At 34.3% G+C, this 27848-nt stretch overlaps 3 protein-coding genes across 4 annotated transcripts; all 3 read right to left on the minus strand.

Annotated features, from left to right (window-relative positions):
* Positions 1-6826: 6826 nt before the first annotated feature.
* Teh4 (tipE homolog 4 phospholipid transfer protein) lies at positions 6827-14989 on the minus strand. Its single transcript, XM_015519490.2, has 6 exons — positions 14678-14989; positions 11603-12024; positions 9763-9965; positions 9405-9671; positions 8996-9290; positions 6827-7911 (listed from the first exon to the last, which is right to left on the minus strand). Exons 2-6 carry the CDS (start codon positions 12005-12007, stop codon positions 7537-7539), a joined length of 1545 nt encoding a protein of 514 aa, XP_015374976.1. The 5' UTR covers positions 12008-12024; positions 14678-14989; the 3' UTR covers positions 6827-7536.
* Positions 14990-15542: 553 nt separating this feature from the next.
* LOC107169680 (tipE homolog 2 phospholipid transfer protein) lies at positions 15543-27180 on the minus strand. Of its 2 annotated transcripts, none has more exons than XM_015519501.2 (4): positions 27080-27180; positions 20821-21235; positions 18480-19036; positions 15543-15885 (listed from the first exon to the last, which is right to left on the minus strand). In XM_015519501.2, the coding sequence occupies exons 2-4, from the start codon at positions 21208-21210 to the stop codon at positions 15831-15833; spliced, it is 1002 nt and encodes a 333-aa protein (XP_015374987.2). In that variant the 5' UTR covers positions 21211-21235; positions 27080-27180; the 3' UTR covers positions 15543-15830. The 2 variants fall into 2 exon arrangements, with proteins under 2 accessions (XP_015374987.2, XP_089081587.1); XM_089225461.1 differs by lacking the exon at positions 27080-27180 and adding an exon at positions 26378-27069.
* Teh3 (tipE homolog 3 phospholipid transfer protein) lies at positions 21974-26378 on the minus strand. Its single transcript, XM_015519491.2, has 2 exons — positions 23744-26378; positions 21974-23128 (listed from the first exon to the last, which is right to left on the minus strand). The coding sequence occupies exon 1, from the start codon at positions 25182-25184 to the stop codon at positions 23754-23756; it is 1431 nt and encodes a 476-aa protein (XP_015374977.1). The 5' UTR covers positions 25185-26378; the 3' UTR covers positions 21974-23128; positions 23744-23753.
* Positions 27181-27848: the final 668 nt, after the last annotated feature.

The following is a 27848-nucleotide window of genomic DNA, read 5'->3' on the forward strand; positions in this document are numbered from 1 at the left end:
TTAGTCTCCTTCAAAGTATTCACCGCCCGATGTTATACACTTGTCCCATCTCTCCTGCCACTTTTTGAAGCAGTGTTGGAAGTCTTCAACTTTAAGTTGTTTGAGTTGATCCACCGCATTCTTTTTTATTGTTTCAATATCATCAAATCTTTGTCCTTTGAGGTCAGTTTTAATTTTTGGAAATAAAAAAAAATCACAAGGGGCGAGGTCTGGCGAGTAAGGGGGATGAGGTACAACTGGAATTTGTTTATCAGCTAGAAACTCACGGATTGATAAGGCAGAATGAGCAGGCGCGTTGTCGTGGTGTAACAACCACGATCGATTTTGGAATTGATCTGGACGTTTCTTACGGATTTTTTCTCGTAATTTAATTAAAACTTCTTTGTAGTAAGTCTGATTAACCGTTTGACCAGTTGGAACAAATTCGTAATAAATAAGGCCTTTAATATCGAAAAAAGTAATCAACATGGTCTTCACGTTAGAACGAACTTGTCGAGCTTTTTTGGGTCTTGGTGAAGTTACTGATTTCCATTGTGATGACTGTCGTTTAGTTTCTATGTCATAACCATAGACCCAAGTTTCATCACCAGTTATTACATTTTTAATGAACCCTGGGTCATTTCGTGTTCGTTCTTTCAAATTTTGACAAACTTCAATTCGATGATTTTTTTGATCTTGAGACAACAATTTTGGGACCATTTTTGCACAGACTCGTCTCATGCCTAAATCTTCAGTCAAAATAGTTTGACATGATCCAAAAGAAATGTTACACTCAGTAGAAAGTTCTCTTATCGTCATTCGTCGATCTGATCGAATAATTTTTCGTACTTTTGCCACCATTTCCACATTTCTTGATGTTGAAGGTCGTCCAGCACGAGAGTCATCATTAATGTCTTCACGACCCTCAATAAACCTTTTATGCCATTCAAATGTTTTAGACCTGCTCATCGCTTCATCTTCAAATGCTTTTTTAATCATTTCAAAAGTTTCAGTCGCTGATTTATCGAGTTTAACGCAAAATTTAATGCAAACACGCTGCTCGAGTTTATTCGACATGACAAAAACGGCACACACAATAAAAGTATCTGATTTCAATGAATTTTCGTTCATTACTAACAGTTAATATTAACTCACGGCTTGAATAACGTAATTGAGTGTTATCTCTATTTTTATTTGATGTGTGTATATTCCCCATTCGATTATTTTTAGCGCAGATATAATTTTAGTCCCGGTATTTTTTGATCACACCTCGTACATACAATTTTTTATAAAGTATTAATGTAAGTCATTAACAACATTAATTATTACGAGTACAATTAAAATATAAAGTATACTCAAAACATTTTAAGTACTTACTAATAATGTTTTTAAATTACAACAATACAACTATAATTGTTTTTCTTGGTTGTTTAATATATAATTTTATCCCAATTTGAACTTAAAATAACTATGAAAAAACTATGTTTGTATAGTTTTTAGATTTTTTTGCAGCAGAATTAACTACTTACGTGTGGAACCTTGTTTAAAATTTTCAATCCTTAGCTATACAATTTAAATATTTAATAAGTATTCAACAACTAAAGAATTTGTAAATTTTCAATTAAATAAATTTTGTCAACATTTGAACTTATATTTTATTATTTATAATAATAACATAGGCACGTTATGTATTTTTAATATTTTCTAGCTTTATAATCCAAAAAAAAAAATGTTATGTCATTTATAAAAAAAAATCTAAAAGATCGAAAATTACAAATGTCTATAAATAACTTAAAAAGATTTGAAATATTTTGAAAATTTTATCAAGTTTAGAAAATGCCAGTACAAACATTCATAGAAAATTTCATGTGTCTAGGTACTGTAATTTGTTTTCGAGTTACATCAATATCAAAAATTGATTTTGTGTAAAATTTCCTGTTTTTCCTCAATTTTTTTTGTTTTTTTCCGGTGCTTTTGAAAACTACTGGAGATTTCAAAATTTGAGATTCCCAATGCACTAACAGATACACTTTCCAACCGGAAAATCTACTGAAGTTGAAAATCGAAGCATTATTTTGACAATTATCGTGTACATAGACATAAAAAAAAAACACAGCATTGTAAAATCAATACATATTTATCGCTCCGCTCAGAATCTAAAATGTGGTAATAAAACTAAGATAAAGAAAAAGTGTTTATACCTAGTAAGAAATAATAGTTTAGGTGGTTTTAAGGAGGCGAAGCATTATATGTATCAGATGGTTGTGGTTGTAGTTCATACATCATACTTTGGCCTACGGGAAGGATGTGTATGAATTTTATCTGTATATTATGTATTACAATAAAAATCCAATATTTTACAATCTAAGTTTTTGCTTTAGTTCAAGTACATTCAAATTAAATTTCATACCATTATACTAGAAATTGTATCCAAGAACTTATTATTCTATACCAGTGGTTTTTAATATTACGCGGCTCACATCTTAATATTTATTAATGTAGGTGATTATAGGTAATTTCTTTTTCTACTCTTCTTATTATTTTTCATATTGTGCCTTTCGCAACTCCAATCGCTGTGGCACTCGTGTTCTACATAATCTTTGATTAAGAATAGTTAATTTCTTAATATAAAATAATTATTTATATATGAAAAAAAGCGGGTAAGTGGATGTCGCTCTGCTGTACAGTAGAGGGTGGGGTGGACCTCTGACTAGGGTATAGGTTAAATTTGAATTCAATGATAGGTATCATTGTATACGAAAAACGATTCTGAACGGAGACGGTTTATCTGTCTAGGATATATTATAGATTATTAAAAATTTTCAAATCTTAGATTTAAAAAGAAAAACTTTTATGAATTTCTATCTAAGATAATTTGAACATTGTCGTAATTTTTACGTATTAAGTCAATATTTGAACTTCAAATGCTAATTAAAAAAAAATTGTGCCTATATATTATTATAATTTTTTAATCACTATAAGAATAACTTATGAGAAACTTTGTATTAAAGTTTCAAGTATTTTGATGGGGCCAAAAAAATTTTATTGACACTTCAAAAAAATAAATTTCAGAAAAATTGAAAAATTCATTTATCTATAAATATCTCAAAAAATGTCAAAATATAAAATATTTTGAAAATTAAATCATGTAAAGAAAATGCCAATTTAAATAACTGGTAAAATTGTCAAGTATCTACGACTTATACTTTTTGAATAATATCAAATGTTTAAAATCGTTTGAGGATAAATCGTTATCGTTACGCTATTTCGTAAAAATTTAAAATTCAAACGCACCTAAAATTTTTCGTATAATGATGCTTCGAGTTTTCTCTATAGCTACTTGAAGGAAAACTTATGGAAAACTTAGTGTTGTATTTCAGAAATCCATAGTTATAAACACAAAAAATTTTACGATTTTTCAACTTCAAAATTACTTGCAAATTTTCGCGTTTTCGACAGATTTCGTAAAAATTTGAACTATAAACGCTTATAAAAAAAAGTTGTGACTAACGATTTTTAATTTTTTTTTAGCTACAATAAAAAAACTTATAAGGAACCTTGTATTAAATTTTCAAATTTTTTTGGTCATCCAACATTTTTATACCGACACTTCGAAATCGAAAATTTCAGTGATCTATAAATAAATCAAAAATTTTTGAAAATTAAACTGTATATAGATATCACTAACATAAACATTTGATGAAATTTTCAAGTATTGATTAAGTAAGATAGTGATTAGTTTTTGAATTATAACCATATAAAAAAATTTTGTTTTTCTCGATTTTTTTGAAAATTGTTAGAAAATGTTTACTTTTGACCTCTATAATGTACCAAGGATATTCACTTTTACATCGGAAACCACCCCCGAAGTTTGAAATTGAAGCATTATTTCGACTAGTTATGCTGTACACAGACACAAAAAAAAAAAGAAAACACACATCATTGTAAAATCAATACATTCATCACTTCGTTCAGAATCTAAAATATTGAGTTCAATTTAGTTACAAATTAGTGCATTTTATATATGAATTATTTTTCGCATTCATTAATGACGAAATAAAAATCTAAGCATTATAAAAATACTCATAGAAATTTGTATGTAATATTAACTGTTCCGCTTGACATTGCCCATGCCAAAGATAAAAAAAAATTATATTTGTAAAAAATCAGCCTGTATATGCCATATTTCTACTAATTATAACAAAAATATAATATGTACATTTTTGTGATCTGAACAAAAATTATGTGTGAGCTATTTTTACCTACCTATTGAGTATAGGGGTTAAAAAAATATGCTATAAAATCCCTCCAAGTCTCGAGAAGTATAATGATATAAATTTTATTGAAAAGTGTTCGGTAGATTTTGTGTCTAGCTAACAGACCATTTATAATATTGTATAATTTATAAAATTCACTATTCAGTAATTCTATAAAATAACTATAATAGTTATTCTATAGAATTACAGGTACTTTCAGTTAATGTATTGAATGAATCCATATATACATACTTCAACTAATTATTATTCTATTTACGAACTAGATATTTTATAAACTAACAATAAAGATTTAGTTATAATGTATTTAAAACTATTATTAAATCTTCCTATACCGAGGTTTTCTAAGAAACAGAGTACACTTTATCACTCATTACCCTGTAAATATATTTCAATTATTTTTATCAAGTATAATTTAAAAACTTATTAAATTTGAATGTTTATTTTTATTTTTTTACTGAGTTCATTGACTTCAGGTAAACCAACATAATTTTTATATGAATAAATATTTTATGCATTACAGAAAGTATAAATAAAGTAACTATTTATCTGTATTCACCTATAAAAAGTTTAGATAAAGAAAACAGTTTTTAGATTATAAACACGCAGTCATTAACATGCAATATTGCACAATTTGCACTTGTATTGATATACAATATATTAAAATATAATGAATGTAATAACTTAGATGTATATCAATAAAAATAATGTAGCTAAAATTTAGAAAAATTATAAATTGAAATGAAAAGTTGGATATAATGAAGAATAATAAATATAAGAATAGCAGGTACAATACACTCGTTCTGTATAACATTATTTTGTAAGGTTTATAGATATAAAATAATTTTTCTACATAAGCTGACAAAATATTCCGAATAACTAGTCTGCCGACTGCCATGACGTAAAAGAAATTAATTTCTGTTGCAAACTGTCATTTGTGAGGAGTAGGGCGTATGGCAAAAACCAAAATGTCGCGTGACGTTAAGCGCTATAATTTATTACTGTTGGCAGTTGGGGTTAATATTATTATCCCGAGTTACGGTGCTAAAAGTTCACCACTTTTGCTATTTCGTGTAGCTTATAACTATAAATTCAAGTCTGTTTTGTAATTTTTGGTTTTAATAAGTGATATGAAATTATACTTAATGTTTCAGTAACATCTCTGGATCAATTTCAATTGTAAGGGAGAAAGGTGATTTCAATATAAATAATAGCATGCATTATACATGTATTTTTTTTATAATTTGAGACAAAAAATTGATATTGAAGAGGTGAATGTCCCTGAGGAATATTCTCTCGAGAATATCCGTAGGTATTTACGTATTAAGTATATTACTTTTACTCATATACTCGTACATATAATTTTGATGTATAGCTGACAACACAGTAGGTATACACGATATTCGTAACATTTTTAGTCGTATATTGTAATTAATAAAACAACTTCAGTTTTGTTTTGTTCAAATTGTAGTATACTAAATTAATATTACATATAATCAATATCGATATTTCAAAGTTCATTGGGGAAGATCACTTAAAATATTTACAATGTTTTGTCTCGCCTCTATAGTTTGATCTTATTTTTTCAAATTTAAAAATTGGCCTCAAAGAGAAGGATTTTATCTAACTAATTATGATACCGTATGCAAAAATATGTGCATTGGATTCGTATTCGTCCATGACTTCAAGAAACGTCCCATTTATATACTCTTAAAAGCTTTTTTTTTAAATTTAAACCACATACTATTTATTTATTAGGTAGTTTAAAAAGATTGCCATGTAAGATGGACATTTATTTATTTAATATTTCATAACGTCTAAGCAGGTAGAGTTATTTAATAATAAAATAGTTGTGAATAAGTTCAAAATGCTATAAATATAGAACCTACAATTTTTATATTTTAATGATAATTATTTTTGATTTTTTTGCTGTCTGTGTGAGGGAAGAGTCCATTTTTTTTGTTATCCATGCACTGCCAATGACACGTTATGGCGAATATACGCGTGAAGCTCACATACAAATTATTTTAAATAAAGAGTAGGTATTTTTTTTTTAAATCATTTTTTCTGATTGTTAATATTTTATTTCCTTATAAAGTTTGAAAATTTGGGACATAAACTCGAGGCCTCTAAAACAACCTCAGCCCGAGGCCCCCCTGGCACATTGCACCCAAGACAAAAAATTGCATACCTTGTACTTGAACCAAAACATGGGCCAGGTTGATTTTGGTATTGGTATACCTAATATTGATCATAATTAATACGTAAACGATACGAAAATGTAGCGTATTTTCAGTTTCATAAAACAGCAGATTTTATTGATTTTCCGTTTGATTGTAATAATTGTAAATGTATTCAATATTTCCAGTGAAAATACTTGATTTTTACAGCATAGGTTCACTTAGTATTAAACGTGTCGGTTTTATGTAAACGTCAATATGTCAAGAATCGTAAGGTACTGGCTTTACGAAGACGAGCGATATTCTTTATCTGTCATATTGTGTATAGGTATTAATAAATGGATATTGACGTGGCGTCAGAATTAATATCCCGGGCTTAAATTTCAAAATACATTTATTGTTGAAAATAATTTAATATTTATTTAAAAGTGATAAAACATAAAAATTTAGTACAAATATATTATTTAGCATAATAAAAAAACTAAAAAAAAACGATATTAGTGAATATAATATTATAAGAAATATAATATGTAAAAAAAAAATTACAAAATGTCTTTAAATAAAAAAAAGACTACAATATTATAATATGATCAACGCAATGGTTTTTTAAGAATAATTTTTGATGGTCGGAATATTTGCCTATAGGTATACATTTTTATCATATTATTCACTCGTAATGCGCGGTGAATGTGTACTCGACACACATATTATCTTACTTACGTATATTATTTTATTACTTGGCGTACGAAATAGTCAGTATAATAATATAGAAAAAATAACGCTTTATAATATATAACTTTTATGTACTTGTGGACTCGAGTCCGAATAGTAAAATGTTTGCAAAAGCTTTTTGAATCGTTCGCGAAATGAAAATGGTATTGCAATAATTATATAACAACACTATATTATATTGTTATTACATCGTTATGTTCTAATATCATATTAAAAATTATCGGCCTGACGTTCGATTTCTGCGCGTTACCGTTTAGTTATCGTGTGCGGTCGACGGAGGGTTAGACCTGACGGTTTTCGCACGTCCGTCCGTCCAATTAAAAACGATACATCATCATTATGTTGTTATAAACGTTGGCAACGGTGTCACTCTACACGTCCGGGCCATCCACCGGACGCCTACCGTCGACACCGACGGACATGTCCGCCGACCTAGCCACCAGCGCTTCGATGACACTGAGCTCCTGCAGGTCGCCTCGCTTCCGGTGCTTACGTCCCCCTCCACCTGCAGTTGCCTGATTGTCGATGTGCTTCATGAACGGTTCGTCGGCCGCGGCACCGGCGTCGCCGTCCGCGCACCACTGGCAAGTCATGCGGGCGTCGTCGCCTACCTTGACCGTCTGGTGGACGATCAGCAACGTCAAGAACGACACGGCGAACAGTATGCCGGGCACGGTGACGCCCACCATCAGTTCCCACCACGTCTTGTTCAGGTCAAAACGGGCCAGCGCCGAGAACGAATCGTTCTGCATCAACAACAACATATAACATTAATAAACAACATTGAACAACGCAGGCGTTCGATCGTTAACCGTTAGTAATTAATGTCGACAGAAATCTAAAATTTAATTCCATCGCGAAATCGCGGAAAGTGGATTTTCGATTTTACTGCAGTCGTGAGGCGAATTTAAATGTCGTATAATATACCTACATGTATACTCGGTCGAAAACGATTATCTGACGAGTCCCACACGAGTCATCGACTTTTTTAGGGAGTTGGCCACTTTTTATTTCAAAAATTTTTGAGGGTCGTGCAATCAATTCAAGTTACCATTGAATAACATCTAATTGTCAGCTGTATTTTTAATAGGTATTATAATTATTTTGCGTTATATTATATATTGTAATCTTTGATCACGAAAGTGCAGGATTTGTTACAAGCTAAACATATGTAAATGTTTGACGAGCAAAATTATTATTATTTATCCATTTTTCAAGAATACGTTAATCGTAATATGAAATTCGTCAGAATTGTTTCGATTTTATTAACTGACATATACCTATATTTAACCCAGCGATAAAAAATTCATACTATGTATGATGCGTAATGTATAATAATTATGTTAAGTACTTTATCGAAAACCGACTTGTGCAGGCAACAGGTATAGACATGTTGGGCACATCCATATTATTTATTCGTATAATATCGTTAAAATTTATTATTCTGGATTAAGCAATAATCGTTGGCATTTTTCTGGCAACCGTTTTTGAAACTTTTGTTTAAATGTGTTTTCAATAGCGATAATTTTCCATAGCCGTTCGAAACGTGCATATTTTATATACATGTGAAAACAATATTAACCTTTTCGTAGAAAAACGTAATGTTTTGTTAAAAATAGAAATTAAATATGGATTTTATTCATTTAATATTTCATATATAGGTCATTTAAATATACTTAGTACTAAGACTACTATAGACCCTCTGGTCTAGTCACAATTCCTATCTAAATCGATTAAATGATGTCTATATTATACTGCATGCGCAGAAAACCAAAAAATAAAAATAACTTAGGTACTAATAAGTTACGCGATGTAGGTAAAATATTATACCTTTGTGTAAAAGCATGGGAACCGGCTCAGCGCCGTGTGGTTGTCGCCGGCTCGACCATGCGTGAAGCTGAAGTCTCTGCACTCGTTGCGCAACGTGTTTACGCACCCTTGCTGGTTTATGTACAGTCTGGTGGAGTTGTAGACGGTGAGGGCGGATTGCGCGGGTACGAACGTGTTGGTCTCGTCGAGCGGCCGATCGCTTGCTTCGTATATCGTCCAGAACGTCGTGAAGTTTATGAACAGTTGCGGCATTTGCGATTCATCGAGTACGGTGCCGTTGATGCAGTCAAAGGCTCTGCAGATGCAGGTGGCAACAGTGCAGCAGCAGCGGCATCAGCAGCAGCAGCGGCAGACGAAGGAAAACGAATGAAAAACAAATTCGAAAAGCAAACTATACACCCGCACTTACCTCAGAGAATTGACGCTGTCCCTCGTTATGCCGTTGCAGCTGGCCATGAATATGCCGATGGTCGAGTTCTCGTCGGTCCAGATCTCTTTGGGCGTCGCCAGTGGTTCCCCGTGCGCCGCATTGCCGTTGGCCTTGTTGTACGCCACCACTCGCTGACAGTCACCCGTGTGCACCGTGTCCCCGAGTCGCAGGAACACGTTCACTCCCGTCGTCGTGATTTTGTTACAGTATCGATCACAGTCGAATGGCCATTTAATCGTGAAACAGCTTAAAAACGCCAAAGAAATAATTTTTTTTTTTTTATTTGATTACTTTCGCACAATATTTCAACCGTAATGTATATGACGACTGTTCTTACCTCCCGTTTTCACAGATGAAATAACCGTTGAGCTTCAAATTGTCTTGGTCGCTGTTTATCGACGATCCGCTCTTGTTGTAGTAACACTGGTACAGCTCTGACATGTTGGAACAGTGGCCTAGCCTACAGGCCATGATGCCCGTCAGACCCAAACACTCTTTGTTGTTGTTGCAGTTGTACCGTTTCAGTGTATCCGGATTAGCCTGCGGGAAAGCGTGGTTAATCGGACGAGTTCGAAAAATAATTATCATATTATAGAGTTGCGTTTTATGATGCGCTTATCGACTTTACCACCACGTACTAGTCCGTCAATGGCAACGCGTCGATTATGACTGGCCGGTGTGTCATCATCATTTTTTATTTTGTTTGATTGGACTTTACTTTTTGGAACTGGTAAACTTATGCTATATTATACTCGTTTGTTTACATATGTACATACTTTATATTAAATCATATAAGTACATGATTATTCATCAAGAATGCTCATTCCTAATTATTAATTGTTCTATAACAATACATTTTTAAAATTCTAATTTTTTTAAATGTTCATATCATTTTTTTGAAATTCTTGAAATATTATTTTGTATACATTTTCCAGGAGTGTCCTGTGGCAAAACAAATTTTAGGTTTTCAAATGAAAATCCTTTTAGTTTTTATTGTAAATTATTGATAGTGGGTAATTCTTTTGAAAATTATGCTTGAACCTAATTCGAAATTTGAACTAGTAGTCTTTCAGGTATTAAAATTTTTAAAATAGGGATAGTACATATAATTTAGTCCTTAAAAATTGTTTTACAAAAATATAATATAGATGCAATATTGGTCCTAGTACCTATTTATATTATTGGACCATTTTAAAAATGTGGATTATCCACTAAAATTGTCCAATTACCATAACCCCTATAATATATTTTCGAAACCCATGGACCTTATTCCTTTTAGTACACAAAGTTACAGTTAAAAAGGGGTTTTACAATTTGACAAACAGAAATTTGTTTATTCCATTTGAGATTTCTCTTAAAGTAGTTAAGTAGTATTATACAATTTAAGAGTTTAAAACTATTTTCTTTACCTATGTATATATATAAATTTCAAAAAAGGGGCGAGCATGCCTTCATAATTCCTCAGTGTATAGATGTATTTTAACCGTCTTTCCCTATATGTTGTGGCTATATTTTTATTTAATGAAAAAATTTATTTTATTTCGGTTTTTTAACAATAATTGCGTCTTAGTTATATTTTATTCGATCACGAAATGCCGCGTGTTATACCGGAGCTTCGCGTTTATTATACAACTATTGCATTGTATTTACTGCAATTTATACTCACACACACACATATATACATTATATGCTGAAAAGTTATAGTATAATTTTTTACTGTACACCCTCTGGTAGGCACCTCCTACCTTACAGTCGACCTATATGACTTGCGTGATGGAATCGTATTATTTTTATGGACGAAAAACACGGCGTTTTATTCGAATATGTTTTGCACATGATGTATACCTTTGTAAATATATAACCTAATATACACGCGGGATAGTTTGTGTATTGGTTTCGACGAGAAATATAACGAAATATGTGTTCGGCTTTAAGCTATATGTCTATACCTACTTAGTGCTTATTATGGATACGATGATGACCACACGTGGTCTCGGTGGTTTTGGCTTAAGTGGCGGTGCTGGTGGCTAAATTGGTCGACCGCGGGTTGAAATATATTTACACGCGTATTATTTACGAAATCGAGAAACACGACGACGCGGTGGTGTGCGCGGTAAAAAAAAAAACCTAACAAAAACTCGGCACCCTCCTCGACCGCGAATAGTTTGGAAACTTGCCTGCGGACATGAGACGCTCGTGAGCCGCGTGCAGTTCTCCACCCCGATTTCGGTGCCGTTGTGCCGGACCGTGACAAGGTACTGCGGACAGTTTCCCGACGGTTTCGTCAGACACCACTCGCCGCACGACGCCCACTCGCAGTTGTTGGACACCGTCGAGTTGATCGTCTGGCACATGAGCGGAACCGTCTCGATGGCCGCGTTGAAAGCCCTGTAGCCGGGCACGTAGATGGCCACTGACAGGTACACCAGCGACACGGAGCTCAGCACGAATGTAAGCTGACACACGCATATCAGCCCACAAATATGCCTGTCCTGTTCCGGTATGGGCTTCGGCGGTGGTTCGTGCTTCTTCTTCCGGCCACCGCCGCCCGCACTGTTGCCGCCTCGGTCCTTGGCCGCCATAGAATTTCGCTGCTTTCCTGTATGATATATTATGGCCAACGGTCAGCGCAGTAATTAACATTTATTACAATGTTTTTCACAATTTAAAAAACATAATCTTTTATTAGGTACGTTATGTTTCCGTTTTGCCGTGTGCGACAGACACAACAAAAATCGTTGTGCAACGGGAGCGTATAAAGGGCTAAAAAAAAATTATTTATTGCGCGTGTATAAAGTTTTTAGATATTTTTCCAATCGTTATTTGTCGTGTTTAAAAACGGTTTAGGGGTATAGATATATGTAAATATTATATTGTTTATACGTGTCTACTCAAATGTTAGGTTTGGTCGAATTCAACCCTTGTGATTGGCATCTACCGCCGGCGCAATGTTCGAAAATAAATCGTTAAAAGCCAAAAATCGATTGTTTAATTAATTTTTATTTGTGTAGGTACTTAAAATAATTAAATATATATATATATATATATATATATATACACATTATGTATGTATATTATATTTATTTTGTTAATGGAAATTTTACGACCTGCAGTGTTACTGCTGTAAAAACAAAATTAATGTTAAAAAAAAAAAAAAACTGGCCATTGTCTATATTTAATATTGTCTCTCTACATTTTTTCATTGTTTATTACCTCTAATATAATGTTTTACATATATATATATATATTTATGTATAATGTATGAACTTGATAATCGATTAAATATGGTTATAATATTGTTATATAGTAAGCTATTTTATATGCTGTAATTTTGTATAAGTTCTGCTGTTCGGTAAAGTGTCTAATTTGGCCAGCTTGAGGTTTTTGACCTCTAGTTGCTTATTATAATTACGTATTATTATTGTTATATTCGACCTTTAAAAATAAGCTTCACTTTTATGTAAATTAAATCGACTAACCTAGACAGTATTCTCGGAAAACGAAAATTATAACGAAGTAACGATTTTGTTTATGGTTTAAAGTAGCCATTCTAAAGCTTATTAAGTGGGAAGATATTCAATATTTTTATTTTAAAGTCGTATGTAATTTATATTTATAAGTTACAAATGTATAAATAGATGTTTTCTTTTTTGATTTTGCTTGTAGATGAAAAATAATAGCTAATTACATTATTTCAATTTATTTATTTTATATTAATTGTTAAAAATTCTTTGCTAATATTAATATCATCTTAAACTAATTTATAGTTTTCATTAAATTATACATATAAATGATTTATAATTTGCATTAAATTTCCTTTACACTACTATACATGAAAAATATAATACGTATTTGAAATAAATAAGATTTGTTTAGTATTTAACTGATATCAAATAACTTTTATTTTATAAATTAATAATTCATTATTATTATTTCTATCTCAAATATGGTGTATTGTGATATTATGAAATTATTATTATTGAATTTAACTTAATAAGCTGATGTCGATCATTTTAAATGTAAAACGTGATAAAGAATTCATATATACTTATACTCTTTGTTGTATGCACTAAATTTTGTAAACGGGTAAACGAATTATTTATGTTAAAGTTTGTTGGTTCTTATTATTATAGAAACTTATCAACATTTCTCGGTGACAGCCTTGTTCGGGTGGTTCGCAAACTTTTCTTTTAAGGTACTTATTTAGAACTTTCTTTTCTATAACGAAAAAATAGTGTAAAAATTAAACCGAAAAGTAATATCATCATACTATAAAAGATGAAAATTATATTTTTTTAGGGTTTAGAGATACTAAACATATTTTATCTTACAAGTTAAGATATCATATTACGAGTATTTACTATTACCAGAGCTGTGAATTTTACACACTACAAACTTAAATATTTTCTTTAAATTTATTGTTAATTTGAAAAGTATACAAACAATTTTTTTTTTGAAATGCAATTTGAAAATATTTACGAACATCGATATTAATAACTAATAAATATAAATATTTTGAGTGGACTTTTTTTAAGACTACGTTTGTATATTCGTATAGTTAGAATATTTAAGATATTATTGTTCTGTGTAGTAAGATAACTCTATATTAATTCAATAGTAGTACTTAATACGTTACATCTGTATTTTTAATTATTGAATATTCATAAGTGATATTGATGAAAACTACAGTTTTAAAAGAATTTGTCCCTGGACTTAGATGACTTTTTCACGGTTATAAATTGCTTAAAAAAAAATCTATCAATTAATTTAAATTTAATTAAAAAAATATATTGTAAATATATGTTTAAAATTCAAATTAGTAAATTTAATTACAACATAGATATACATTTTCAAAATATATGCGCAGGTAGTATAATACTTATTATAATATACATTTTGACCAGGGCTTAGTTTTACAACACTATTGATTTATTTATAGTAATTATATAAACGGATTAAAATAAATTACATAATTTAGATTATTATAACATCAACATTTTGGGGTACATTTTCATCATTAGTATTACGCACAACTAATAAGTATTAATCGCTTTTCTACTTATTCGACACTGAAAGATGATAATATTGATAACACAAGGTATGTTTGTGATTAAAATGCTATCATGTGCTCGTCATGTTACATAATATACATTCACCACCTATCAGTATACACACACACATACACGCTCATCATGCACACAAAACACATATACTATCGATAATAAATTGTATACATAATGATATTTACTTACAGTATTTCTTGTTTCTTGAGTATTCTGTCGTAAGTCTTGGAGCATATCAAAATGGAAATATATTTAAGTTAGAATTTTTGTTTATCTGGTTTTTTTTCGTTGCATGTAGGTATATTATGTATTATTTATCTCTCGGAAGCTGTTTAACCGTTGATCGGTTTTAGTCGTTACATGTCGATTATACGATTTTAATTTACTCGTACATGTATGCCGATAGATGTCTAGTCGAAAACTGTTGCATTACGAAAACATATTTGAACGGAACACGTAATTCCGATGGAGTGACACTCCCCTGTTTATTCGATGCCGCCAGCGGGGAAGGGTCCCAACCACAACGAACCCTGGTGGAAGTTTTTCCTTCCGTAAATGTCAGCCCCTCTCTTGTACTGGGTCAAATCGATTGTGTTTAAGACGATCTCGCGTTGAACGTTTCAATGAATTAATGTAAGCATTATGTTTGCTGCAGTGGTAAACAATATCAATACATCAGTAGGTACTTACATCACAGTTAAGTGTAATCTCGAAACGATTAGATTACACAATTTTTTCGGGGTCCCATTAATCTGTATTGGCTCAAAGTTTTCAAATTCTAGTTCATTAGAGGGGGTGATAGTCGTAGTTAGGGGGTGTATTCAAATTCAACAACAATAATAATTTTTTTTTTTCAAACCGTATTACTGTTAATTTGGTAAACAGTTTATATATTATACATACTCAGTCAAATATAACATAATATACTGTATAGCTACATTATGTATAGGGTATTATAAAAACAATTTGTTTATGAACAAGCAGCATATTATAATATATTTTATAATAATTATTATACGTCGATGTATAAACTATTATTATAAAAAGTGAAATATACATGTATAAAAAATATTTTATTTACTTATGACTAAAGCGATTAGCATTTGTAGGCTTTGTAAATAAATATATACTCGTATTATATAAGTTTAAAAAAAACATTTTTAAAAAAGAAAATGATTTTTGGTGTACATAATTATTGATTTAGATTCAGGTGAAGTTAAAGCTGAATATAAATGTAAGTATAAATGTAGTTATATTGAATCAGTGAACTGAAAATATTTAGCACTCGCTTTTGTGCCTGAGAAAAAGCCATTATTAAATAGCAAATGTGTGTGTCTATTGATCAATAATCGCCATCTTCTTCGTCTGTACTGAATGGCCGTTTAGACAATTTTCTCCTGTAAATTATAATTGCAATAAATTATATACTTTTTCGGTACATAACACATTATTCTGTTAAATAATAAATATTAATGGCATTTTGTTTATTATAATATTATTATGGTACGTATTTAAAAATAAAATGTTTCGGAATTTATTTATAGTTACAATTTAATATTAGGTTGTAATTTGAAAGTCAATCACTATCTTTCTATTTTTGTAATTTCAGTTAAAAGGAAAAAGTATGATTACTTAAATCCAGTTGGTACCTATTCATTTTTAGGGTTCCGTACTTCAAAAGAAAAAAACGGAACCCTTATAACATCACTTTGTTGTCCGTCCGTCCGTCCGTCTGTCAAGAGCGTTTTTCTCAGGAACGCGTGGAGGTATCAAACTGAAATTTGTATATGATACTCAGGTCTACTGTCCCTGGAAGCTGTAGAAAAATCAACCTTCTAAGCCAACGCAATCAAAAGATACAGCCATTTAGGCCGCAAATTTTCGCAAATTTTCGAAACTCGCACGGGAATCAAAACCTACAGGGTACTTCCCGTGAACTTAGAATCTTGAAATTTCGTACGAAGTCACGTCATATAGTACAGATATAGGAAAAATTACGAAAACCGTAAATTTTTAGTTTCATCATATAAAAAAAAAATATTTTTTTTTTTCAAATAATTTTAAACTTCTAATCCTTTTCCTCACGAACGCGTATTTATGATCCTCCAGCTTTCCATATTTTGATGTTATAAATTTAATTTTGCAATAAAAATACCATAACTATGACTCGATTGTCGTGATGGGTGAACTTTTACTTATATACCTACAGGTTTGTACGGACTACGGAACCCTCGGTGCGCGAGCCAACTCGCACTTGACCGGTTTTTTTTTATTTTGAGATTAAGCCTCAATAATGGGTTATTAGCAGATGCTAAAATTCAAATTTTGTTTATAAATTAATTTGTTTGTAAAAATTATTGTTTGTTTGATCATGGCTTCATCAGGTTCCATACAATTTTGTTGGCGTTACGTCAGTATTAATTATTTTATTAATATATAAAATTGAATACATTATAATTGTGCCTAATGTTGGATTCTAAAGGTACAGAAATTGTTTAAAATGTATATTGTGTTGCACTGTTACGTCATTTTCTTTATAACTTTATCGTTAAAGTTTCTTTATTCTTTAAAAAAAACATAGATTGCATGGCTTTAATATACAAGTTAATAAAAACTAATTTTGTTTATATAGTGTTTAAAACTTTCCATTTCTTAACTTAATTAAATTTAAAAGCTGAATGCAGTGATTTTTATTTTTTAGTTTGGAATGTTTTCAAAAATGTTATTACGAAATTATCTTTTATACAGTCGCGCAGTAAATGTAGTATAAATAAGAGTAGACATGTTGGACATTAGACTTAAAATTATAGGATCGTTGACGGCAATAAATTGTCGTTATTGTCGAATGAATAATTATATATAAGTTGAATACTATATATATGTAACTCTAATTTAATGTCAGACATATATTACAAGGAGTGGTGTAATAATTTTATGAAATACATTTCATTCGAGTCTTCGTAGTGTATTTTCTTGTTTTCGTTCGGCTCGTTGGGTATTATTATTGTTATTGTTATCACATTTATGTGAGCAATTATTTTTTTATTGTACAGTTTTGAGTTGGATTCAATTGAATTGCGTGTGCTGTGTGGAACGACTGTAGACAAAATTTTACAGTTATAACGATTTAAACTCGAGCGATCGTCGTAAAACTCACATGTTCACATCGTCGCGGTTTGATTAATTGCGTGTGAGAGTAAAACAAATTATATACAGCATAATAATATCATACAGTGTTGGTTGACAGTGCCTACATTATTGTCGATATGGATAAGATATAATATGGGATTTATAAAGCATCGATCGGGTTTATATAGCATTGAGAATATTCAGTCGGAGAATAAAAATGTTTTTATTCTTTTTATGGAAATGCGAAATCTTTTAGGGTGAAAAAAAATCGAAAAAAATACAGCCTATACATAGCGCTGGATAGACGAATTGCACGGGAGTGCTGTTCGACCTTATATAATTCCATATAATAGCATGGTTGTGAACCTTTTTTTGGTCACGTGCCAACATTTCGTAATCAAAGTTAGTAATAATATGTTCATATAGGACCTATATAAACGATTTTTTAATACCAGATTTAGATTTTGTTAGTCCTAAAATATGTTTTAATAAATCACAAACAGTATTATAGCTTCATCCAATAATATATTTTTCTTCCATTTTGATTTGGAATCATTCACTGTGGACAATCATCATCGTCACATGTATCTGATGCGTAAATTAAGATTAATTGCAATGAGTCGTTTTTTTTTTTCAAAGTCTGAAATATTATGTCTGCAGAAAGTAGCTGTGTGTTTCGAATGTTTATAACTAGTAATAACTTAATTTTTGAAAACAATAAAGAATTCTTTTCGTCAACCGAAGATTGATCAATGAAATAAAAATATGTCTGAGTGCTGTTTAAATTCGGCTCTATACAGGATTACTGCAGTTCGGTATTTATATCCAAAGGAACGGTGAAAAAAAAATAAGAGATGCTCACCGGATCACTAGTTGCGGGTTTTCGTTTTTGATTGCCGCCGTCTTTCTCTTGTCGATCATGAACTCTCGCTTGAGCGCCGGACAGTACCAGTAACACAGTACCGTGCACGACAGCACGAACAGCGTCCAGGGTATGACCACGGCGGCCACCAGGGTCTTGATGGTGTGGTGCCAGTCGTAGTCGGCCACCACCCTGTCGGGGTAAGCGCGGCTGTAGTAACACGGGAACACTTTCAGTGCGACCGCCGACGTCGCGACGGAGACTTCTCGCTCCGGCCGGTCAACCGCGGTCATCCGGAGCGCGCCGTCGGAGGCTTCCAACAGCGTTGGCGGCGGAAGTAGTGCCAGCGGTGTCGTCTCGTTACCGTGCCTGTACAGTTCTCGGATCACCGGCTGTTTGATGCTATCGAACTCGGGGATGTCCTCCACACCGATGTGGCCGTACTTCAAGGCGAACGTGGTGCAGTTGACGAATGGCGGATATCCGCACCCTTCGGTGTTCACCAGGAACCGGACCACCGTGCCCGCCCATTTCAGTGACTCGGGAGACATGCGATCCTGCAACACGTCCAAACACATCGTCATCGTTACGACGTCGTGTCGGTGTATTTTGAAAACTAGATTTGAAATCATATATTTTTGAATATAATATATTGCTGCAGCGAGGTTGTTATTTTAAATGACTACGTGCAATGCCCTATATTCGTTGTCTGTAATATTGCAAGACAGGTGTAGGTCGTGGAAATCCGTCAGTATTTATAGTTTCATAAAAATAAAATTAGTATCTTTACTATAATAGTCGTTAGTGAGTTTGATTTAGCGATCGATGTACAGAGGTATATTGTAATGAGTTTATTTCGTTTATCTCATTTTTATTTGAATATATTGTAAAAAAAAAATAATCAAGTATTCTCATTAAGTGAAATTGAGTTGATACTATGGTATTGTTATATATCAGAAAACAATATATATTATATATGTTTATAAAAAATTTTGATTCGAATTCTCAGCGATTTGATTTGATTTATTAAACTTTTTACGTTTGTGTATTTTTATATTCAAATTATTTGTACTCATACATTAAAAAAATCATTATTTATTGTTACTGAAGCTAGGCGTATAGTAGGAGTTTTTCTAATATAACAAAGAAAATAAACTAGATTATACACCGGTAAAGCTTTCTAATATAAATATTTATTGGTTACCGGTTTCGGCTCCACCACACAATTTATTTATTTTTACGATGGCTTTGTTTAGGTAGCGACGAAAAGTGTTGGGTACACATCTTAGTCGTTTCGTGTCGTATACAAGAATTAACAGCTCATTTTAATTAGTTATAACATTTTATAGTTTTTGACGTTAACCTCTGTTATAGCGTTAGGTTAGGTTAGGTCCTAATCCGCCTTTAAAACTCATAAAACCACCCGAAGTCGATCAATCATTTTAATCATTAAAAGTTTTACAAGATTTCGATTTAGTTTTATACTATTTGTTTTTTCGTATCAAACACGTCTTAGTTATTTTTCAATAAACTGTTAGCTTATATAGTTGAGCTTTTCACGTTACCTTTTATGGTCAATTTATAACGAATTTACTGCCATTTTTCCAATTATCTTAGAATATAATTTATTTGAGTTTCTTTTCTTGTCATTTTTTCGTGATTATTGGGAATTATTAAATTTAAGATGACTATTTGTATATTTAAACGAGAACGACTTTTCATTGGAAACTTAGATGGAAATGTGTTGTATATTTTTTAATTTTCTTTTACGATCTAAAGTTAAGACTAATCGAGCTATTTAGATATTTCGTATTGAAGTTGTGGCTTGGAAAAATAATGGAAAAAATAAATTATTTGTTGTTTAAAGTATCTATTGTGGATATTTGTATTATTATTTTTTAACACATTCAACTTAATCCATGTGTTTCAGCTGAGGCTTTATTTTAGGATATCTTTCTTGTGCATTTTAAATCTGTAGTTCAAAAAGTCATTGTTTTTGGTACCTATCCAAACTATTATGTTTTTAATTTAATTTGCAGTCATTAGATCACTGGTAAAATGTGAAAACATGAACGCATTTTGTGATCAATCGCGTCGATTGATAGTGTACTCGCCTACACCATTAACTGCAGATGACTTTTTATATTGTGTCCTATCGGTTTTGTATTCATTGTCTTCGTTGTCATGTAGTTAAAAATATTGTCTATGTCTCTGTACTTATGTACAATTCGTATCAATTTAGAAAAATAATCCACAAACGTCTTAAAAAACAAAAACAAAAGAAAACACCCTAAACGTAATGTTTTCTAAATATTATATAGTACGCCCTTCGGTTTCGTGCCTGTTCGTATTGTTGGTACGGCGTCAGTGAGTAGTTGACGGTTATCTGATGGCACCGCGTGGTGGCCGACGTGCAGCCTTCCCGGCACGACGACCACGTACACTTGCTCAAGCCGGCCGCGAACACGTGCTCATGCAGCGCGCACGTGCCGGGCTCGGGCGCGTACCGGGCGATCAGCCTGGACACCGCGGGGTCGACGACGAACGGCACGAGGAACAGGAACACCATGAACGACAGCACGGCCGTGGTGCCCAGGCACAGGCTCACTTTTGGCTTGATGCGCTCACAGAACCCATCCTCGGCCGGTTCGCCGAGCAGTCTCGATCCTTCGTCCTGGCTGGGCAGTCGGCTCCGCATTTCCCTCTCGTCGTCAGCGACATTTCCGGCCATAATTTCCCTTAGTTAGTCGCTATATCTGCGGAGGACAAAAGAAAATCACTCGTGTTGATTATATATAGCTACATGATTCGACGGTGGTCGGCTCATCAATGATGTGTATATATTGTAAGAGTTTTTGAAAATTCAGAGTAAAGTCTTGATAAAAATTTCAGGAATCGGAGTTTTAAAAATGCCATAGTTAGAATATAAAATTTGGTCGAGCTTACTATACTTAAATAGTTCTGTATATTATATAATAGGCAATCTATCGAATTTCACAGTATTGAGGAATTGCAGCAAAGATTTAAACGACATGATATTTATTGATTTCGGGTTTAAATCGATTATTTCTGAATCTCGTCTTCCCGATTTCACATATTTTATTCTTCTAATCTATACTATAATAAAACAAATTCAATAATAATAATATTTTTTCAATAGTTGATTTTGAATAATTATCGATTTTACTCGATTTCGGTTTGGTAAACTTAGACTTTAAAAACTCCTGCAGCCAACCTCTACCCTGTAATACGTACGTGGAGTATACAAATTTAAAAACATATTCAATTTTTACTTTGAAAACTATACTTAATTTATGCTAATATTATACTAAAATTTGTGTTAGGCACCTACTCATTTTAATAATAGGTTAGGTGAGACATTTTCAGAATTTTAAAAAGGAGTTGTATTGCTTTTTAAAACCAAAAACTCTAGTATAATAATGTATAACCTCTTAAGCATGGTTAAAAATTTAAAATAAAACATTTTAACAATGTAATAATTGATCGTGTATATATTTATAAGTATAATTTACGTTGGTTTCACTATCGTTAAGCAACAGAAATTATGTGTACATATAATTATATCGAATATAATAATATATATATTTTTTATAAATTGTTAGTTGTAAAAAATGTCTAGGATATATTATAATATATCAATATTAACAACAATATTATTATGTATAGCATGCGTGTTTGAACTCATGTACAAAATTAGTGCAAATCACAATATTATTATTTTAGACCGTATTTTGTTGATACCGGTGAACGAGATTTCCACACAGAAGAATGACAACGTAAATAATACGATATACAATAATATACAATAATACAAACATTTACAAACATCGGTCTAAAAGCGCATCGTTTAAAAACTATACGCACCTATGGTATTCAATTACGTTCTACTAATACCACTATAGAAACGCTTGTATTGTAAATCGGACTTAGATATTATCCTTAGAAGTTATAACAACATTTAACGTGTATAAAATAACATAACAAATAATATTACAATCATAAATAATTACAATGAGTATAAACTTAATATTGAACAATTGTTTATATTTAAAAATAGTATCTTACAATATAACTTACTTTATATATATATATGCGCACCTATATACTGTTATCGTAGGTGTACAAGAATTTAGTATATTATTATTTATTATTATATTTTCAGTGATATCATTGCTTTTAATTGGTTTAAAGTAGGTACAGCAAAAAATGTCTTGTCGCTGCGCATACATCTATAAAAGTACATAAAGCTTATTGTTTAATATTATTATCGTGTGAATATTGTTAGGCATCGAGTGTATTATAACAAAAATATATATTTTTAAAAATTTAGCGACGTGGTAATAAGATGTGTCAAGTCACAAATGTATATATTATTTTATGTGCACAATTTTCGAGATGCGATGGACTATAGTTAAACGAGTGAATACAATTTAATCTCACTAATAACAATTTTTTTTTTTTAATGTCTTAAAAATCACGCGTTCCCCTCACCGATCCGGATTTGTATCGTGTACGAAGCTTATTTTTTATGTAAGCCGTCCGGATCGCAGTGAAATGTGAGCTCTAGTAGTCTGGCAACGAATACATCTGTTGCTGACGAGTAGGGCTATCTTGTAGGAGGGGAATGCCTGGAAAAAGAAACGAAAGACATGGTCAATAAAACGAAATAGAATAACAATTGTACAATGTTATGTTATAAGTAATGATAATCGTATCCCTGCAAGTGTAACGTATCAATAGGTTTTATGAGTTGGAGTAATGTCGGACACGATAAAATAACTATCTATATATGGCGTTCTCAGGACCTGTAAACGGATTCGGATGGGAAATTGGATTGAAAAGGGGACTACTATCCTAGGACAACAATAAAACTGAAATAGGTTGAAGCACTATTTTTTAATTTTTTTTTAAATTTTGCGAAAACCGGCGAATTCGTGAAGTAGAAGTACATTTCGAGAGAACACGCACAGTTATCGAAACCGGTTCCCGTGTGGGCAGAGAGTTGCGTGATGGGGAATGCGCAGAAAAACCGATTACCGTCGGCGTGTTCTCTCGCTGAACCTAAGTATGGACTATTGAAAACGATTCAAATTGCCATCTATGGCTTTATAAAAATGTCAGGCCCCAAATCGGCACGAACAGCCACGAAAAGTGTACAGGAGAAGAACGGACAGGATGCGCGATTGACGTCGACTTACGATTCACTAACAAAATACGACATTACTATTCTGTGTTATACTCACGTAGCGAATCTCAGAGGGACGTGTTGTCCATGTCGACGGTGGACGGCCGGCGACCCGCGATGCTGTCCAGCTCGCGATCGTGCAGCGGGAACAGCGTCCGGATGCTCTTGCGCTTGAACCGCATCTTGGCATCGTCGCCCACTTCGACCGTTCGCTGGCACAGGATGAGCGTCAAGCACGATATGACGAGCATGACCACCGGAACCACAGACGCCACCAGGAACTCTTTGTACGTGCGGCCCAGGTCGAACCGGACGACGGCCAGCTCGGGTATGCCGGTGGCGTAGTAGCACCGGAACCGGGCTCGAGCGTTGTGGTCGGAACCGTCCTTGCCGAACCGCCGGATGAACACGTCGCACTCGCCGCGGAGAGTGTTCACGCAGCCCTCCAAGTTGATGTGCAGATGACTGTCCTTGGCGATGAGTAGCTTGTGTTCGCGAGGCGCCACCGTGTCACCGGCCACGATTGGTCGATCGCTCTGCGCGTTCAGGTTGGTCAGGTGCGAGAAGTTGGCGAAATCGGCTAGCACGTCCTGCCGCAGTAGCGACCCGTTGACGCAGTCCGTGGCCAGCAGGTCACCGGTCTGTCCGCCCAGCACAACGCTCATGCACGACGCGATCATCACGTCGTCCTGTTCCTCGGACCATATCCGCCGCCGCCGTTCGGTATCAACGACTGCGCCGCCGCCGTCAACTTCCCGCGGTAGCGGGTCGCCCTCCATGTAACCGGGTAGGTGCGAGGCCGCGTCGCAATGCGCCAAGAACGTCCGGTCGCCGCTCAGCACGATCACGTTCTTGTTTCTGGTCGGTATGTCCACGCACCGCCGGTCGCAGTTATACGGCTCCAGTATGCGACTGCACTCGCCGCGAGTGCAGCTGTTCAGGCCCGATATGGACATGCACGTGATTTTGCCCCGGTACTCGTTGCACTTGAGCGGCAGTTCCGTGTTGCGGAACTCGCACCGGAACGCGTCCGTGATGTTTATGCACACGCCGTCGGTGCAGTTGAACGTACCGGTCAGCGTCTTGCACTCGTCCCGGATGCACGTATACCGCTTGGCGTTCTCCGGGTCGAACCCGAAGCACGTCTTGTTGACAACGTGCGAACAATTGTGCAACAGCAACGCCGACCCGTTCTGCCGAATGTTGACGTAGATCTGCGCGCAGCCGCCGGACGGCTTGCTCAGGCACCACTCGCTGCACGAGCTCCAGTCGCACTTCTGCGACGACACGTTCCTGGTGGTGGTGCACACCACCGGGTCCTCCGATATGCCCGACTTGAACTCCCGCATGGTGGGCATGTATATGGCCACCGTCAGGTACACGATGGCCACGCTGCTCAGCACGGCCGTCATCTGGCACACGCATATCGTACCGCATATCCGGGTGTCCTGCGGCGGCACCACCAGATCTTCGATCGGTATCGGTTTCTTTTTCGGCATGACCGCCGGCTCGACGACGATCGACGACCAAGGTGGACGTGTTATATTTTTATATTAAAATATTACCGCGATATCCCGTGGTCGTGGTCACCGTTTGAACTTGTGTTTAGCCACGGCCACGACGACGACAACAGTGGTACAACACACCCCCCGTGCGCGACACCGCCGGGCGAACGCGAATAAAGAGGCCAAACGGCGTGTTGTGCACGCGCAGTTACGGTGGCGCGGCGGCCGGGGTTCACCGTCGACGTCTAACGGACCGGCGCCTCGGAATCTAGACCGCCGCGCAAAAATCAATAAATCCAGGCCGTCGCGCGAACTGATAACCTCGACGCCGACATTCGTTATCACGTGTTGTTCGGCCGTGTTTTCTACCCGGTCGCTGATAACGATTTCGCGTCCGTCGTCCGCGGTCGGCCTTGGGTTTTCGGTTTTTTCGATTATCCCCTCTCCGCCGCCGCTCGTACACTTCCGGCCATTAGTCGGCGACATGTTTTCGCAGCAGTCGCCATGCGTTTTCCGGGACACCGTCAACATCATTCGCGAATCGATGACATTAGTACCTATACCCAGGTACCTGTTTCTCCTCCCGACGGCCGAACGCAAAGCCAACTTATGAACTATAGTATAATGTAATAGTAGTGCATACTGCATCGGTACTGCATTATCAATGCAGCTTAATAGACGATACATTCGCTAACCTAACCAGCGGCTGCACGCAACAGCCTTACACTGTACGATAACGGTTATCGCGGCGATTGGGCCAATATCGTCGTTCGAGAAAGTCCAACGAGCGCGTATTTATTTACGAGCTTTTGACGCACGGATCATCATGCTCTGATATTATCGCGTACAACAGTGCTTCTCAATCTTTTTAGTACTGCGACCCAAATTTCCCCCAAAAAATTTTTCGCGACCCACATTGTTTCACTTTTCAAAAAGTAGGTAATAAAAAACAAAATTTGTGTTATATAAATATGTATACATTTTTATTAGGTATTTCGTAATAAATACATGACGAATTATTAGTAATCATTATTACTCACAATTCATCCAATTTCTTGGAATCTATATAATTTGAAAACATGAATTATTATTTATTATCCACGTAAAAATTGTTTGCGACCCACACTTTGAGAAACGCTGGCGTACAACATCACCACATATACGGATTATTAACCATAAGGATTTACCTGCACACAAACGGTGTGAAATCGAACAGCCCTGATATGATAATATTATCACTGAAAATCAAAAATCCAATCACGCGTATAATAATATGTCAAATGGCAAATACACACGAAACCCTCGCCATAACGTCGTCATGCACACTGTATACGCTACCGGTTATATACCTGATCGTAATTTTATAATATTGCAGTAATATAGTTATACATTTCAAGGTACATTTCTGTTATCCCTGCTACCGCTTGACGTTTCATTGATAATTTTGACGACTTTTTGTTTTATAATATTATAGTAACTTTCCACTGCTGTGATAATTTTAGAATTTGTAATTTGACGTTTTGTGATAATTTTGATGATTTCATGTTGTAAATTAGTACTATCTTAGATCGTGGTTTTTAACTATAATTCTTCACTACTGTGATAGTTTGTGTGATTGCTGATAAATAAACGTTATACTAATATTCTACATTGTTACATAAATAATGGCAATTCATGACGCGTATTATGTATTAAAATATGGAACTATATCTGGATAGTACTATAGCAGTCGAAATAACAGAATTGAATTAGTCGCGGTAGTCGAGATAACAGAATTGAGAGTCGCGGTAGTAGAGGGATAACAGATAATAGTACCCATTTCAATATCGTAAAAAATAATAATAATAATAATAATAATGTTGGTATCGCGCACGTGTTATAAATCTTACCGGAAAAGCTTGCGACGTTCTCGTTTGATTCGGTTTAGTCGACTGACGGACTTTAGCGATTCGGCGAGCATCCACTGGCGAGTGGCCGGGCGCTATCTATACCACTCGCGTGCATGGTGGTGAGTCGTCGAGTTTTCACCCCTAGGGAGAAGCTGTTTTCCGACGTTTATGTAGGTAGAGCCACTGGTTTATATTATCATAATTTCGATATTTTCCAAGTATTTTTCGCGAGTTTAAAATGTCACGTACAGCGTAGGTGGTGGCCGAAGATAAGCTCAAACAGATCTACCGATGGAAATCGTGGATTTCGATAATCGCGGTCGTCTTCGTAGTCAGACATCGGTGCGTATTTTCCGCTGGTGCCTATACATATATTTAGGAGCTTTCCCACATCCCGCGCGAATGGAATTTTCGTCGACCGTGTGAACAATAATCGAAAGGCACAGGGTAAATGGATAATAACTAGCCCACGCGTATTAATTCACGCTTTTCTACGTATGTGTATCTCGTATATGATTTAATTAAAAACAAAAATCGTTAGTAAAATGACGTACATGTTTATTCTGCGAGTCCTCCTTACAGCGAAAAATTCATAAATATCGATCAGGAATGCAGACAACACGTCTCGATTGTTGCTCGTAAAACTGCAGAGTATCGAATAAAACGTATTCATTTATTTCGACACGTCTCATTTATCATTTTCAGAGCGGTGGTTTACGACAAATATGATCGATTTTATGTTTTCGGCCATTGTAGGTACACTTTAAAA

Source organism: Diuraphis noxia, unplaced genomic scaffold (genome assembly GCF_037042655.1).
Source record: "Diuraphis noxia isolate RWA-SAM2 unplaced genomic scaffold, SU_Dnox_SAM2 contig0004, whole genome shotgun sequence".
NCBI lineage: Eukaryota > Metazoa > Arthropoda > Insecta > Hemiptera > Aphididae > Diuraphis > Diuraphis noxia.

Coding starts and splice junctions, on each gene's coding strand:
- Teh4 (XM_015519490.2), bottom strand. CDS start 12,007: ATGGCGGCCAAGGACCGAGGCGGCAACAGTGCGGGCGGCGGTGGCCGG. Junction 9,291..9,404: donor GACAGCGTCAATTCTCTGAG/GTAAGTGCGGGT, acceptor CTGCATCTGCAG/AGCCTTTGACTGCATCAACG. Junction 7,912..8,995: donor TCCCATGCTTTTACACAAAG/GTATAATATTTT, acceptor TTGTTGATGCAG/AACGATTCGTTCTCGGCGCT.
- LOC107169680 (XM_015519501.2), bottom strand. CDS start 21,210: ATGGCCGGAAATGTCGCTGACGACGAGAGGGAAATGCGGAGCCGACTG. Junction 19,037..20,820: donor CGTACCAACAATACGAACAG/GCACGAAACCGA, acceptor GACGTGTTGCAG/GATCGCATGTCTCCCGAGTC. Junction 15,886..18,479: donor AACCCGCAACTAGTGATCCG/GTGAGCATCTCT, acceptor TATAATTTACAG/GAGAAAATTGTCTAAACGGC.
- Teh3 (XM_015519491.2), bottom strand. CDS start 25,184: ATGCCGAAAAAGAAACCGATACCGATCGAAGATCTGGTGGTGCCGCCG.